Source organism: Scardinius erythrophthalmus, assembly GCF_964197995.2.
Source record: "Scardinius erythrophthalmus genome assembly, chromosome: 15".
Lineage (NCBI taxonomy): Eukaryota > Metazoa > Chordata > Actinopteri > Cypriniformes > Leuciscidae > Scardinius > Scardinius erythrophthalmus.
This window is the reverse complement of record NC_138235.1, coordinates 29,072,862-29,088,895: the sequence shown is the minus strand read 5'-3', so window position 1 is coordinate 29,088,895 and position 16,034 is coordinate 29,072,862. Positions and strand designations below refer to the sequence as shown.

General features: G+C 39.4%; 3 protein-coding genes across 3 annotated transcripts in view; 2 read left to right on the top strand and 1 right to left on the bottom strand.

Moving 5' to 3' along the window:
• The window catches only part of camta1a (calmodulin binding transcription activator 1a), a gene marked incomplete at its 5' end in the record, with an annotated part of 162,987 nt that extends 151,941 nt beyond the window's left edge, over nucleotides 1-11,046 (top strand). The window contains 7 exons of the mRNA XM_081386879.1: nucleotides 264-748; nucleotides 1,229-1,407; nucleotides 2,241-2,484; nucleotides 2,947-3,018; nucleotides 4,053-4,252; nucleotides 4,459-4,533; nucleotides 6,639-11,046. Coding sequence (XP_081243005.1) covers nucleotides 264-748; nucleotides 1,229-1,407; nucleotides 2,241-2,484; nucleotides 2,947-3,018; nucleotides 4,053-4,252; nucleotides 4,459-4,533; nucleotides 6,639-6,702 — 1,319 coding nt within the window. The 3' untranslated portion in view covers nucleotides 6,703-11,046. The remainder of the gene's footprint in view (nucleotides 1-263; nucleotides 749-1,228; nucleotides 1,408-2,240; nucleotides 2,485-2,946; nucleotides 3,019-4,052; nucleotides 4,253-4,458; nucleotides 4,534-6,638) is intronic.
• Nucleotides 11,047-11,636: 590 nt separating this feature from the next.
• On the top strand, nucleotides 11,637-14,127 carry LOC308703588 (uncharacterized protein). The gene is made up of 4 exons (XM_081387237.1): nucleotides 11,637-11,729; nucleotides 12,627-12,724; nucleotides 12,836-13,008; nucleotides 13,173-14,127. The coding sequence occupies exons 2-4, from the start codon at nucleotides 12,632-12,634 to the stop codon at nucleotides 13,240-13,242; spliced, it is 336 nt and encodes a 111-aa protein (XP_081243363.1). The 5' UTR covers nucleotides 11,637-11,729; nucleotides 12,627-12,631; the 3' UTR covers nucleotides 13,243-14,127.
• On the bottom strand, nucleotides 13,700-15,280 carry uts2a (urotensin 2, alpha; the record flags this gene model as incomplete). Its single annotated transcript, XM_081386531.1, has 4 exons — nucleotides 13,700-13,829; nucleotides 13,952-14,022; nucleotides 14,087-14,194; nucleotides 15,175-15,280. 4 exons carry the CDS (start codon nucleotides 15,278-15,280, stop codon nucleotides 13,710-13,712), a joined length of 405 nt encoding a protein of 134 aa, XP_081242657.1. The 3' UTR covers nucleotides 13,700-13,709.
• Nucleotides 15,281-16,034: the final 754 nt, after the last annotated feature.

Below are 16,034 nucleotides of genomic sequence, written 5' to 3'. Positions count from 1 at the left end.
CTTCAAGAAAGTTAACGCTTGTCAATGGAGAGCGGCCTGACTCTCTGTACAAATGAAATGTACCAAAGTCTGGTAGGACCAGGCTAATACTTTATAGGATTTGCTTCAATGAGCTGTACTTGCTGCACAATCTAATTCTATCTTATTTATTTATTTTTGATTATAACTAACAGAACCTCGTAGACAGAGCAAATAAAATGGAAATATCATCTCCATCCTCTCCTCTGTGTACAGCTCACTCTCTCTTTCTCTTTTGTGCATAGATTTGAGAAGACCGAGATCAGAGCCCTCCAGCTACTACAGCAACGAGTGCCAGCAGGAAATCCCCCTCGCCAAGAAACACAAGCCCAACCCAGAGCTTGTGCAAGCACAGCTGGAAAAGCCCATGTCGGTTCCCTTGAACATGGAGCAGCAGACACATAAACTGTCAACCAGCCCTAAGACCCTCGCCTCCACCCCATCCAGCCCGGATAAGAGCGTCTCTGAAGAGGGTTTAGGGACAGGGGGCATCCCACAAGCCAAGATGGCCTCTTTCCGTGGAGGGCATAAATGGGGCACTAGAGAGGTGCTCAGGAAGGGAGGCATCAGCGGCGTAGGGAAGGAGAAGTTGGCCAGCCGATTACGACAGCGCGGCGAACCCCTCAGCATGCTGGGAATGGTGGAGAGGGAGATTGTAGACACAGAGATGCTTTCTTACAAGGAGGATCTAGAGAACCAGGACTGCCTCTCTCACATGGAGGACCTGCAGGTGAGAGAAGTGCACATACACAAACTCACACAGTGCCCTAAGCGGCACTCACTCACAGTCAGCCAGCCTCATTCACACCTGTATTGATGCATTTGTCAGTAAATAGGCTCAGCAAACAAACACGGCTACAAGCATTGAGAGGCCAAGGGGTATATAGAGCACCATCCGTCCTGCTGACATTTGAAATAAGCGCTAGAGAGCCGCGGTCACAGCCCCGCTCTCTGCACAGACCTTCGTCACCACATAATACACTTCTGCCATTGATTTGCTCCTATTGCCAGGAGTTAGTCCAGCTCCATTCATCTGTCACTCTATGGGGATAGAGGGGCTGTTGCAGCGTGTTCCTCCAAAGTAAACACCCCGGTGCTTGATTGATCGGCTGGGTTAGCAAGTGTGTGTGCTTTTTGTCACACTAGAAAGTCAGTGCTTGTGTAACACTGAATGCATGTGTTTGTTTTTGCTTGTTTGTGCGCCTCACAGGCGAATATGATGAGCCTGGCGGAGCACATCATTGAGGCCACTCCGGAGCGCATCAAGCGGGAACATTTTCCAACCGTGGAGTCTGTTCCTCTGGACAACAGTGGCCTCACCAACACCATGAGCTGGCTGGCCAGTTACCTGGGAGACGTGGAACACCTGCCCAGCATCATCCACTTGAGGTTAGCCAACAGCTTTTAAAACGCATACTTTAATATACATATGTACTGAAATGCACGACCAGGGTGGGAAATTAACTTTTTTGCCCAACCACAGTGACTGGTGAATGCAGAATTTTACCAGCCACTCCAAATTTTAACAAAACTTTTTTTTTTTTCAGTTAAGATATATTTCAGATATATAGCAAACATATACAGCATTAACATTGTTTTTTCAGAGAGTCCACTTTAAAATAACTATAAGTTAACTGAGTGAAAACGGATGTAGTTGTACCTCTTTTTGAAAACACAAAAAAGTAAATGTAAAGTTTCTGTTGCACTGTTTATGTTTTCAACATTAATAACATGTTTTTAACACTGACAATAATAGGACATTTTTCTTGAACATTAAATCAGCATATTAGAATGATTTCTTAAGGACTATGAAGAATGGATTCATGGTTGCTGAAAATTCAGCTTTGCAATCACAGGAATAAATTAAATAAAAAAATATATTAAAATATAAAAAAGCTAATATTACTGTTTTTATTGTATTTTTGATCAAATATATGCAGCCTTGGTGAGCATCTTTCAAAAAAAAAAAAAAAATTCTTTTTGTTGATTTGACCGTATAGCAGCCAAAAATATTATTGCGCAAATGTGAACCTGTAGTGCATTCACATTCTTAATATACATTTTAAGCAAAGAGCATGATGAAGCAGAGATGTTCTGATGTTACCTGCGTTTGCCTAGTGGCGGGTGTTAATTTCCCACCCTGAAAATTAAAGGAAAAACAAAATGTATGCCTTAGCCCTGCTAACTTCATATATGTATGTGTCTGTTTTGTTTCTGTGCAGTCCCATATACAGTGAACCCCTGACCCCTCCCTCCAACCCTAGTCTGAGCCCGGGTAACTCGCCCATGCGTGAGGGCCCGTTTGAGAAGCCGACCTTGCCTGCTCCAGCCGAGTGGAGCGAGTTTCTCAGAGCCTCCAACAGCAAAGTGGAAAGAGAGCTAGCCCAGCTCACGTTGTCGGACCCCGAGCAGAGGGAGCTCTACGAAGCCGCACGGCTGGTGCAGACCGCTTTCCGCAAGTACAAGGTACAGGCCAGTGGCTCGGGTGCCACGCGCTTGTGTTGATGTGTGAATAGAGACAGGATGTAAACGTCTGTGCACAGGTATTGGTAGGAACGAACATGGGACGAACACTGTCTCCTTCCTGCTTTGTCCTTCCTTTCAATTTCATTAACACACAGACACAGAGTAGTCAGTCCCCACAGCTTCCGCATGGGTAAGGTGGCTTAACCAGCGCATGGCCTGGCTTATAAGGAGCGATTGCTGCCTCCTGTGGCTGCCTGTAATGAGTTTCCACAAAGATTCACCAGCTGGCCAAACTGGCAGCTTGTGCTCAGAGGCATCTGGTCTCTCAGCACCCAGCTGCACCTAAGCAAGAAGGGCATCTTTTCTCTATGACTTTCATTCTCCTGCAAGTGAGCAGCCTAGTGGCCGTCTCCCATGTGTTTCCCACTCCTCAGACCAACTCTTTTCCTTCTCTCCCTGCAGGGACGCCCACTGCGCGAGCAACAGCAAGTAGCCACCGCTGTCATTCAGCGCTGTTACAGGAAGTACAAGCAGGTAATCCTTTAAGATCCTCTGACATTGTCTTTGCCAACCTTTACTGGATGTCTGGTTAATGCGTCAAGTTCCAGCAAACGCAATTGAGTCAATTATAAGCTTTCAGAGCAACATCAACCACAAGGTCACATTCATGACAAATCTTTCTTTCTTTTTTTCTTTTACAAGCTAACATGGATAGCCTTGAAGGTAACATTTTTCATTGTTCATGCATTATTTAAAGCAGATTTTTTTGGACTGGAGAAAATTCGAATTGATTCAATAGCAATGGCCACTTATACACTGTCATTCACACATTTTGACCAAAGTATGTCTCTCTGCACATTACTTGCAAGGGACACCACACTGTGTGGACCAAAGAGACAGATCTCGCTAGACCAGGTGTTTTTAAATTGAGTCTGGAGTCCCTCAGTAGGCTGCAAGCGGGATTTTAACTGAAAAAATTTAACTGGAAAAATGTAAAAATTTATTTTAGAGATGCCACCGTGTACTGTATATCTGCTGTAGGAATATATTCATTGTCAAAGGCACAATAAAAATACATTTGAATTGAATTAAAAATGTTTTTCTTTAGTTTATGCATCTAACATTACATAACAGCGGGTAGTCAATATTTTCTAGATCATATTTTAGTTATTTGCATTGGCTTCAGTACAGTAACATTATAAAAGCCCATTTAATTTAGCAAACTTTATATCACGCTTTTTATCTCACATAGGATAAATGGCTGAAAATAGCTGCCTTTATATTTTAAGAAGTGGGTAGTTTTTGGTGGTCCTGGGCTTTAAAAAGTTTGGAAACAACTGTATTCTAGAAATAAGATTTAAAAAAAATGCAACTTGTAAAAAAAAAGAAATGCATACAGGTTTGAAAAGTAAATGATAACAGAATTTTCACTGTTGGGTGAACTATCCCTTTAAATACGGTTTTCGCTTCCTAAACTTTGCAGTGTGTGTGTGTGGCCAATGTAAGTCAAATAGGGTGCAATTAGTTTTTTGTCATTAATGTCTTGAAAATGTGTGTTTATGTATCAGTATGCACTTTATAAGAAGATGACGCAGGCCGCCATCCTTATCCAGAGTAAGTTCCGCAGCTACCACGAGCAGAAGAAGTTCCAGCAGAGCCGGCGGGCGGCCGTGCTGATCCAGCAGTGTTACCGCAGCTACAGGGAGTTTGGCCGGCTGAGACCCCACCGCAGAGCAGCCACCGCGGCACTGGTCCAGCACAAACTCAGGTAGCACCCATACACCGCCCCGAGATAAAACGTCTGTCCAAATCTGATTCCAACTGTTGTTTGATATTATGTAGTCAGCCAATAGCACTTATGAATCTGTTCCAAGTGGCATAGTATTCTGAGCTTTGCCCTGCGAGATATTTTATTCATGGAAAAGATGTGATATGCCAAATTAAATGTGTTTAAAAGCGACATTTGTGTTTCAGAAGCAGTCTTCTCACTAAGAGGCAAGATCAGGCCGCCCGCAAGATCATGAAGTTCCTCCGCCGCTGCCGCCACAGGTATTCTCCCACTACCACCATTCATCCGCTACCTGAAACACTCCTGATTTTTTTTGGTGAACTTATTCCAGAAATCTTTGAAAGTGTGATTCATTAATCATGAGTGGTTTAGTGAGAGGTGCTCCTCCCTTCCCTTGCCTCCCCCCTCCACCCCAATCATCATCATATCTGCTGTGTGCTAATAGCTGTCTGGTGTTGTTTTGCTGTTAATGCAAAGCCCCTTGATGGACCATAGACTATTCAAGCGGGTGAGTGCAGCCTCAGCGATTCAGTATGTCTCCCTTTTTTCTACTGTATCTCTCTTCCTCTCGCTCGTCACACACACACACACTTCTTATCTTGCTCCTTCTTGCCCTCCTCATCACCGTTGCTTGATGCCTGCTTGCATGACAGCTACCAACTGGACGCACAGATGACCGAGATCAAGGGCCTCAGCATATGATCGGCCTCAGGATATCAGTTGTGTCTTGCTATACACTAACCACCGAGATGCTGCATTAAACAAGCACCTTTTTCTCCTGTCTAGATTATTTAAGTTTCCTTTACTTCCTGCATTTGTAAAGAGGAAAAGATAAGATAGACGGAAGAATTGAAGGTTGTTTGGTGTAAACAACATTGCATGGAGATGATGATGAGTCTTGCTCTTTGACCATGAGGCATGCTGGGAAATATGTGACCCAGAGAAAACTGTCTGCCTCTCTGGCTTGTGTGTTTTGGTTCTGACTAAAGCCTGTTTTATTGCACATGCTGCAGTGGGAACTGTCTATCTCTAATTGTTTGATTGTAGATAACACATCTTTGTACAAAAGAAGCAAAACAGCTCAAAAACAAAGTTGCTCTTATTTTATTATACAGTATGTTTGATGTATTTCAAAAGGACGTAGACAGAATGATCATCAGACAGCAGACAACTTTTTTGTCAAAGACTACAAGATGAGAAGGTTTCAGACTGGTTTAGTATTAAATGAAATGCAGACTATTTTAAGCTTTTTGTCCTAAATATCTACTTAGAGCAGAAACTTACAAGGTGAGGCAATGAAGAAAATGGGGCAAATCGTCAGTGAAGATCTGAGAGAACTTTTGCACAGAGCACTGGCTAGAACAGTGTCCTTTCATACAAGTGATCTAAAAATTATTATTGTTAATTTATATACACTACTGTTCAAAGGTTTGAAATAAATAATGAATACTTCTATTTAGTGATGATTTAGATTAAATACATTTATGATGTTACTATATACTACAGTATGTATACTATATATATTTATCATGTATATCATGACTTCCACAAAGATATGAAGCAGCATAACTGTTATCAACACTGATAATAATAATTGAGCTGCAGATCAGCATATTAGAATGATTTCTGAAGGATCATGTGACACTGAAGACTGGAGTAATGATTCTGAAAATTCAGCTTTGCCAATACAGGGATAAATTACATTTTGCATTTCGCAATATTATTATTTTTGCTGTATTTTTGATCTAATAAATGCAGCCATGGTGAGCATAAGAACTCAAAAACATGAAGAAAAAATCTTACTGACCCTAAACTTTTGAACTGTAGTGTATTGCCTTATGTAGGTGCATCTTTAAACTGGTTAAGTGTTCCACATAAACCATGCAATCTCATAACAGTCGGTGTTCAACAATATCTTTTAGACTGTGCTGGATGATCCTTAAAGATTTAAATGGGTTTTCTTAAAGTTTTCTTTTCTGTTTAAAGGAATATGTTGCCCCAAAAAAAATCGTCTTGTACTCACCCTCAGTTTGTTCCAAGGCTTGTATGAATTATTAAATTTTTTTATTTTATTTTTTGTGGGTGGAACACAAAAGTAGTTGTTTAGAAGAATGTCCATTCGTGTTATTTCCATACAATGTATGATGAGCAGGGACAGCCATTCATTTTCATTGTATAGAAAAAAGCAGCTTGGACATTCTGCTAAATATCTGCTTTTGTGTTTCATGCAAGAAAGAAACTATAACCACTTTAACCACAGCTTGATTTGATCTTCTCTGCTCCCTGAGATAAATGCTAAAATGAGATGGGAGATTTTGAACCTGTGTACCTTAATGTCTGTCTGTCTGTTTGTTTGTTTTTTCAGAGTGAGAGAATTGAGAAAGGCCAGGGAACATGAGAGCGTCCAGAAGAGCCCCCTCACAATGTGACATTACTCTCCAGACTCTTCCTTTCAGTTTTTCTGTTTCAACCAGAGACGTTTTACAAGAGGAAAAAAATAGCAAGAACACTGCAACTCTTACTACTACTGTATGACTGATACTTCGGCTACTAAACAACTGCGTTTTTTTCATATCTCTTTATTCCTTCTATGTTTCTTTTATGAAGAAAAGAGGCAACTGCTGTTGATCAAAACAAACTCAAAGGACGTTGTTTTAGGAGGAAGAACATTTGCTTCGTGGCATTTTTTGCACTTTTTAATGGATTGATTTGTCATTTTGGATGAGCATTGAAATGTTTCGTTTGAAAAGGGAAAAAAAGAGAATGGATGGAAGATTGGAAGTCATGCTCTTCAGTGGCCCGTAAAGAAAAGAGAAAGATGTCGACAGAAACATGGCCGGACCTGTTCCGAGTGTATTTCGTAGTTTTCAAAAAGATGACAATATGTGTTTTGGAGGGTAAAATTGTTACCAAAAATGATGTAGAATTCATGAATTAGTTTTTGTACAGCCAGACGAATTCATCAGAAACTTCCTCCAGTCTGTCCCTTACAGTCGCCCGTCTTCTCTTAGCTACAAGGGGACTGGGTTGCTAATGAATGTAAGAGGTAAACGAGCAGGCTTGGGTGATGTCATGCTGCTTTTATTTTGCCAACAAGAAGTACATACAATTTTAATCAACAACTATTTTCAGATTGATGATATTCAGCCACACACGTCAGCGAGACAACGGATCGCTCCAGGCAGATCTTGTCTTACACATGCTTGAAACTAGGCCACAGTCTTTTCGTTTGTATCGTTTTCAACTCCATTCATGCACTGGAGACACCAAATGTCATCACCTCTGCCCATCATTTACTATTGGCAAGTTTGTAATATGTTTTCTTTTGTTAATCTAATGTTAAATAGTCATTGGCGAAGCTATTGTTCGGTTGAAAAGCAACTTCCGGGGTTTTCTAAAGCTGTTTAAGAGAAAGTTACATACATTGCCTTGATATCTTTGACATACTTTAAAGGGTCTCCACACCCGGGGTTAGACAAATCCATATTTTTGACAATTGAGCGGTTCCTGTACATAAAGAAGGCTGCCGGTACGCAAAGTTAAACATTTATCGAAGCAGGATTGTATTTTAGAAATATATTATTTTACTCATTGAAAGGGATCAAAACAGATTAGCGTCAAAATCTAAATATTTGTATAGTTTTGTTCGAATGCCTAAGAAGTATGGTTGTATCGTTTGTACATAGTGTAAATACCTGGGATAAAGTCAAGCTACTGTATGTGCATGACAAAAACGAACAAAGATACAAAAAAAGAGTTCAAAAGCATTAGTGGCTATGCTCTGTAAAACTATTTCACTATAAGAGTATTTTATTTTACTTTGAATGTTCTTGAGAAGAACATTTTGCTAAAGCATGACTTTCCTGCAATTATGAAAAATTCTATTTATGAGGTAGGAGAAAAGGCAAAATGATCATTCGGTTATGTTTACATCTGTTTGTTTTTTCGGGGCTACCAAGAATCTTTTTGCCAACGGTGCCAAGTAATGTGAATGCTACTGCTTAAAGGAAGTAAATCATTGCTGAACAGATAATCACATGGTAAAACGTGATCAGATTCACGTGCATTCAATATGCATAACCCACGAACACAGTCAGTCAAGAATGATGGTGTATTTCAGGAAGGAGCTTTAAGTGTATCACATATCCAATTTGGTTTATTTGTATATTTGTTTGTTTTGTGTTTCATAAGCCCAAATACTTTTGTATTATGTCAGTGAAACGATGTAAAATGTGCTTTTCTGTTATGAATGCAGAGGTAGTTGACCTTGTGGCAGGCAGCATTATGCAGTTTTGAGTGTAACATTCTGACAGTCTAGTTCAAGAAGATGTGCGAGTGGACAGTAAAGACACACTGTAGAAGCTTAAATAATGACACAACCTCTTTAGAAATCCACACTGCTACACTGACTGAAAGATTAGGTTCTCTGTTATGCATGTAAACGGGATTCTTTTGGTGCTAAAACGTTGGCGTCAAGGGCCTGATAGACCTCCAAAGATCAACCAATTTCACCAGTGTTGCAGTGCCGTAACTTTCAACAGCAGGTGTCGCCATGGCTTTTGAAAAGAAGTATGTGGAAACACTCCTGAAAACGATTTCTAATGCACTAAAATGTGTATATTTCAGTTCCCCCCTCATGTCAAAATGTTTTTGTCATATTTTGTATTTGTGTCTCTGTTCAAGAGAAGGATATGTAGATGTTTTCTTCAGAGTGCTTATGCTGGAAGTGCCTGATCATATTCTAAATCCAGCGAGCCGTGTCAGTCAGTCTGCATGTGAGGTTTGCAAGGGACTGGCATTAGCGAGAAGTGAATTATAGTCGGTTCGTTTTCCTTTTCCTTTACGTTCCTTGTTCCTTTGTCTGTAGCCTACTTTCTCCATGGATTTCATTTTTAACCCACCAGGAATTTATGGCTTCGTCATAACTCACGTCCTCTATTGGAACTGCCAGATGAACCCGCAAGGACTGCAGATTTCAGTCCGGCTGGTTCTTGCCTTGCATTCATCATTCCGGTAGCAGTTTAGGTTGTCAGCTGATGCACTGCGGTGGCAACTCGAGTCTTATTATGCTTGCATGGGTAACATAGATAACCGGGTTGCTGAAACAGCACCCAAAGCATGCTTATTTTTGTAGATTTGGTAGTCAGGTAGACTTGTTGAAGAAATACTGTTCTGTAAAGCAGCTGGTTTCATGGGTTGCAGAACTTCAAACAGACCGGTGGCTACGAAACGTAACTTTACAGTACAAAAAGTCAAAACAGCTGGCAAATTGTCAGTACTCATATTTACAGGGGCGGCATGAATCTTTTTTCTTTTCTTATCAAATAGAATTTGGCTTCCAGTTTCGTTTCAAATGGCATCGAATTCAGTTCCACTCCACTTTCCATTTCCATTCCCATTTCTTACGCAACAGAAACAGGTAAAAGAGAAGAGAACAAAACAAAACGTGTGTACCTCATACTAAAACACGCGCCACAGAACTGTGTCCATATCCACGTTAAAGTGTCCATGGCACTAGTGCAGTTGAAACCTCGGCTGTGAATCTGACGGGTTCACTTTTGTATCTTAACTCAGGTGCCAAACTGGAGAAAAGGGGAAGTAGAGCAGGTCACTTGAGAATTAGTTGCTGCTTATTGGGAAACGAGCCACACTGTCCTGATCAAATTACTGTGATTCTGAACATGTCATGCTGTTCACCTTTTTTTAAACCAACTGTGTGAGCTGAGTTGGCGTACCTTGGGTCCCTAAAAACCGATTTGTCAAAAGAGCCGCTCTGACTGGTGTTGTATAAGAGTGATCAAGCCCGTTCGAATGGAGCAGGTCTGCACGAATGCGTCTGATGCTTGTGTAAATACGCATGGATGTTTCAGTTCCATGCAGCTTCTCCGGATCCTGTAGTATAAACACACTGCCGTGGATATACTGTATCACAATAATGAAAAAGTGCTGCTCAGATCGATTCGTCGTCATCATCACGTTGTTGTTATTATAGCCATAGATAGACATAGCCTAGCTGTAGTTTATAAACGCCAGACTATAACCTCATCTGGTCGCATACGGGTTCATTTTGACAACTCTGCTTTAGCTTTAACGGTATCACAGCTCAGCCCACAGAAGATACCTCATCATCACTTTTGTTTGTCGCGTCACCAACTTTCCTGCGCATGCATTCTTTAGGAAAGGGAAACACACATCCCACCATTCATGGACACAGAGCAATAAGCAATTCCTGAAGTGAAGACCTGTAGACCTAATGGGGACAGCGATCTGTTGGACACACGTAGCTGACTAACTCTTATGCAAATGCCAGTATTGTGAGATTAGAATGCAGTAGTTTAAGGACAGTGCTTATACGACACCCTTCATGGAGCTGCACGTTTTCATCCCTTTCAAACCCAGAAAATAACGGCCCTGCCTTTATTACAAGCTACACGTGGGCCTCTCTACACTTTGCATGTTAAACTAGTGTTAGATCTACTTTTCCTCTCCTCTCTAGCTGTCTTTCTCTGTCTTTCCCGATTATGTAGCCCTCTCCCTTCCTACCCCTGATTTTTTTTTTCTTCTTCTTTTTTTAAATGTCTTTGTTTTTCTTCCTTCTCCCTGGTTTTAGCAATTTATTTTTGTAATTGTGCATGTTAAAGAGTCACTGAATCGATGGGTATGTTAAAAAAGAGAATTCAGCTGCTGAAGCCATGCAAAATGTTTTGAATTGCCCTTAAATAATGAAAGATGTTTTCTGAATGCTTTATATTCTCTCTGCTGTAAAATAATAAAAGGGGAAAAAACTTAAAAAAGTTTCAAAGTCATTTTAGTGTCTTTTTAATACAAAGCACTGGGGACATTACTGAGACTAAACAATAGCACTGACGTATTTTCAAATATGCCAGTGCAAGTTGCTTTCAGTTCAAACAGATTAAACGTGCATTATGGTCTGGCACTAGGTTTAAGCCTTGTCTAGAGGTTGAATTGATTTGTTGGCTCAGTTGGGCCATCTGTAGGTCACTGCAACACACTGCATCCTGTCATTAAGTGAGGATGCTATGAGTTTTAGGTGTTCATTGAATCATGATCATTAGTGAAAGGTCATACAGTAAATTTTAGAGTTATTGGTTGTCCTTGGACTTATATTCAGAGTCAGTGATTAAACTAATGGTTAGTTAATGCTTAGTAATTTTGTGTGATCAGGAATTGTGGTCACCTTATGGGAATAATAGCAAATCACTGCTGTGTGTGCATTTGTGCTTGTGCTGAAGAGGCATTTTTTTGCTTTTAATGTTGGCGATAGAACAGGGGACAGTGATTGGGTCTGGCGGGGTTTATGGGCCAGGTAACTGTCCTCTGGAAGCCAAACACGTGGTTATTGGTCAGGATATAAATTGTCAAGATTCCTTCACCTCACTATAGCGCTGTTTTCTGGACAACAAGAACAATCTGGGTATCACGGAAGGCTGCTCAGGTAAGGAACAAAGGCTTTGTATTTTTTTTACTCTTATGTCATTTACATTTAATTCTGTTCTGATGTTCTGAAGTTTTTGCATTATCTGTTTAGTATACTGCTCTACATGTATATGTAATGTATTAAGAGCCTCTATCCAATTATGATAGAAATTTTAATGACCCTTATATTTTTTAAATATTAAAAAAAACTTTAAATATTTTATAGAACCTTTTAGGGGTTTCCATCATGGGATCATAGATTTAGTTTTTAGATTTAGATTTAATTAAGTGATTTTGTTTAATAAAATTGTATAAACATACCTTCTTACTAAAATAAAATGTTAAATATGAAAGCATAATGTGATCATTTAACACATTTCTTCTTATATATAACCTTTTTGGCATAAAGTGTTCTTTAAAATTTAGTCAAGAACCCTATAGGGTTCTATATAGAAACCCATTCAACTTTTTTTGTAGATATTAATAGCTAATATGATTGTACTAAGTACTTAATTCAAAGGTTTTTTATATTTAATATTGTATTATTATTTATAATGAGCAATATATATTGCATTATTAATATAAATATCAACAAATTCTATATTAATACAACTATTAATTACTATTTTTATTTATATTTAATATTATATAATGATTATTATTTATAATAAGCAGTATTTATAAATAATATAGTATTTTCATAATACCGTTTAATAATATCATTATTTGGTTGTTTATTGCCTTAAAGGGATAGTTGTTATGGGGCACCATTGGCTATGGAAGTCAGTGGTGCCCCACAATTGTTTGTAAGGGTGAAGAAATGATGACAGAATTTTCATTTTTGGGCAAACTATCCCTTTAAGGCTAATTCCTTGACTTATGATGATGAGGTTTTTGAGACCCCTCTGTTTTACAGATATAATGAAGAGGACGTTCTGCATGTCTCTCGGTCTGTTGCTGCTGTGTGTCTGGTGGAGTGACACTCAGCCTGTTCACACTGACACTGTCAGAGAGGTGAAGGAACTTCTGCACTGATTTCTCAAGTAGAGTCATTCAGTCCTAAAAGTGAGAAATGGCTCATTCATGAGTTTTGTTTGTGGTCTGTTTTGTTTGAACTGCTGTTAGATGATAGAGCTCCTCAGAGCGATGACTCCAGTGAATGAGCAGGAAGGACAGGACACAGAGCTGATGGGCTCTCATGAGGTTCTCTGGCCTAATACTGAAGATTTGGAGAAGAGAGACCTTCCACGTCTAGGAGTATCAATACATAGAGCCTTACCATCAAGAGTCCACAGCAGGTAATCAAACAACCACTAATCTGCTGTTCTCATAAACATAATACAGGTGTGTGTGTGTTTTTTATACATTTTATATGAATATACTAAAAGTGACAAGTGGTGTTTAATCATACAGTATGGCTCAGTCTTTGGCTTATCTTATTCTTTTTTGTGTGTGTGTTCAGTAAGTCCGTAGATGCATCTCGATACCGTTTGTCCTCCCCAGCTAAGTGGATGTCCAGCCTCCAAGGTTGAAGAACAGTTTGGAGGAATTCATCTGTCTCAAAAATGCTTGAAAAGCTATCAGGTTTACATCTGAATCTCATCTGCATGCGTGCTCTCTGTATAAAGAATTCATTGTAAGACGAGAAATAAAAGGAGCTGCAAAATGTACAAATGTGATATTTCAATTTATTATTTTAGACAAAGAATTGAGGCTTTTTATTATTTTATTTTTGCATTTATTTGGAGTTACATTACATGTCTTAAAACATACAGCTGTGGTCTCTTCTATGGTATTGGCACTGAATCCAAATATTCCAGCATTAAAAGCTGAAGATATGTAGAAAAAAATTCCCAGATATTTTACATGTTAGTGGTTTACATACATTTGTTTGTAACTGTATCCTGTATGATTTTTGTACTGTATTGTGTGTGTGTGTGTGTGTGTGTGTGCGAGTCCATAAAAGCCCTGTCCCTCTGTTCAGTGTGTCATGAAAGGCTCAAACACAGTATTTCCAGAAGCAGTCTGCATTGCCACCTCTCTTCCTGAACTGTCTCCTGCTTCCCCACAGTCCGCTGGGACTGGGAGGGATGAGGCGATACGGTTTTTCTAACAGAAACTTAGGAGAAAGATGTTGGTCACATATTTGCATCATGTAAATGTAATATAACCAAGATAATGCACATGAACACAGCATTACAGTTTTTACAAGCGAAGCGAAGACACTGTTATTTCCTTTACCTCTCCTAGAGCCTCTTTAGGAATCTGTCCAGACATTTTGGTACCTGTGAAAGGAACAGCATGAGCATTTGTTTTTCATAACACTGAAAGATAGCTTTTGTGAGGAAACGTCTGTGTGAGATGAGTGAGTCTCACTCTCTCTGCTGAGCAGCGGGGGATATCCCACGACTGCTGCCCTCTGCAGGAGATCATTGAGATCAGAGAAATCATCTGGGCTGATGACTCCGGCCGACTCCACTGAATCTATAGCAGCAAACAGACACAGCCGATTTCAGCAGCTACAGCCATTTTTGCATATGTATTGCTATTTGGCACCAGCATTACAAAATTAACGTTACCTTTTTGGGTCACGCTTTGTATAAGGTGCCTTAAACTACTACTTGCATCAAAAAAATAAAAATTGTGTTAAACACTTATTGTGTTCATGATGTGTTGCGAAACACTTGCTGCTCTTGAGGTGGGATACAGGTACGTTTAGGGACAGGTCTGGTGGTATATGTAGCTTTAAGTGTGGGTTAAGAGGTAGTGAAAGGATCAACAGTGTAATTATAGATCAGTTTACAGAAATGAATTACATCTGTGTGCAGGTATTTTTTTAATATAAGCACAATGTAAATCACAATAAGTACTTTGTATCAAATTATTAATATACATATACTATATATATATATACATATAAGCTATATGTGTGTGTGTGTGTGTGTGTGTGTGTGTGTGTGTGTGTGTGTGTGTGTGTGTGTGTGTGTGTGTGTGTGTATATGCACACACACACACACATATAATATGTAAGACCCTAATCTGCTGTGCTTTATATCAGTGCATTGTTTCCAACAAAAGTTTTTTGACTTCTGAGAATGTCGCATACAGCAGACAAAAACAATGTTAACTGCATTAAATCAAATTCAACTAAACATAATAAAATCATACATAGATTATTAAATAGGTAATTAAAAAAAACTTATATATATATAGTTATTGATTTCAAATTCCACACATCCAATCCCTGCCTTATTTTGATGTATTTTCCCATAAATGTCATCTTATATAAGCTTACGGTGCCAAATACATACACTCACACACACACACACACACACACACACACACACATATATATATATATATATATATATATATATATATATATATATATAGTCTTTAACATCCATAAATATATAGGGTGGAAAATATGGCCATCTGAAAGTTGTGTGTGTGAATGCACTCACCAGGGCCGCTGTAAGTCCTGTCAGCTGTGTCTGTAGCGGGATGTGCTAGTAGACGACTGCAGGACAGCAGGAGGACAGAGCAGGACAGAAGCAGGTTACAGATCATCTCTGCTGCAGGATGAAGGTCTTCCAAGGTCAGTCTTTGGTGAATGGAGTGGATGGATGCTCTCTTATCTTATATACTCCACTCTAATCATAATGAATGCAATGTTTTTATTGGAAGTCTTATTTTAAAATTTGGATCCTGTAGAGTTAATATGTCCATGAATAAATCAGGATGACCGGTGCGGCAGATCCACAGTGGCTTTATCACCTTTGACCTCATTGGCCTGTTTTACTGAATTTGTAAAATGGGGAACACAGGTGCGCAAATGTCCGTCTATGACCGGGATGATTTTATGAATATGTCAGCTGTCTTACTTAGCCCATGAATCTAGCCCTTTCGCATTGAAAAGGATGAAAATATATCTCATTAAATTCACAATGAAGGTTGGTGAACTGATGCACTGGAAAAAAAATATTTTATTGGGAATTCAAGCCACACTGATGCTAATGACACTGTCAATGGCAATGAAGGTAGGCCTAATAAAAAAGCAGCAGGGATATAAACTCCAGACTACCCATCTGCTGAGGAGAGAATGACATTTGTTTATCACCCACTGGCAACATCTTATTAGTGACACACATTTGACATTTACAAAGTGTGGAGTATAATCAGACAGAGCAGACTGTTGAGATGAAGAGCCATTTTAAAAGGGTGTATGTCACTCACAGTCTGCCTACACTTGTGGATTGTCATTGGCTTTGATTATGAGATTGATCTTATGAGGAATTTGTTTGAATGAATTGCTCTCAACATT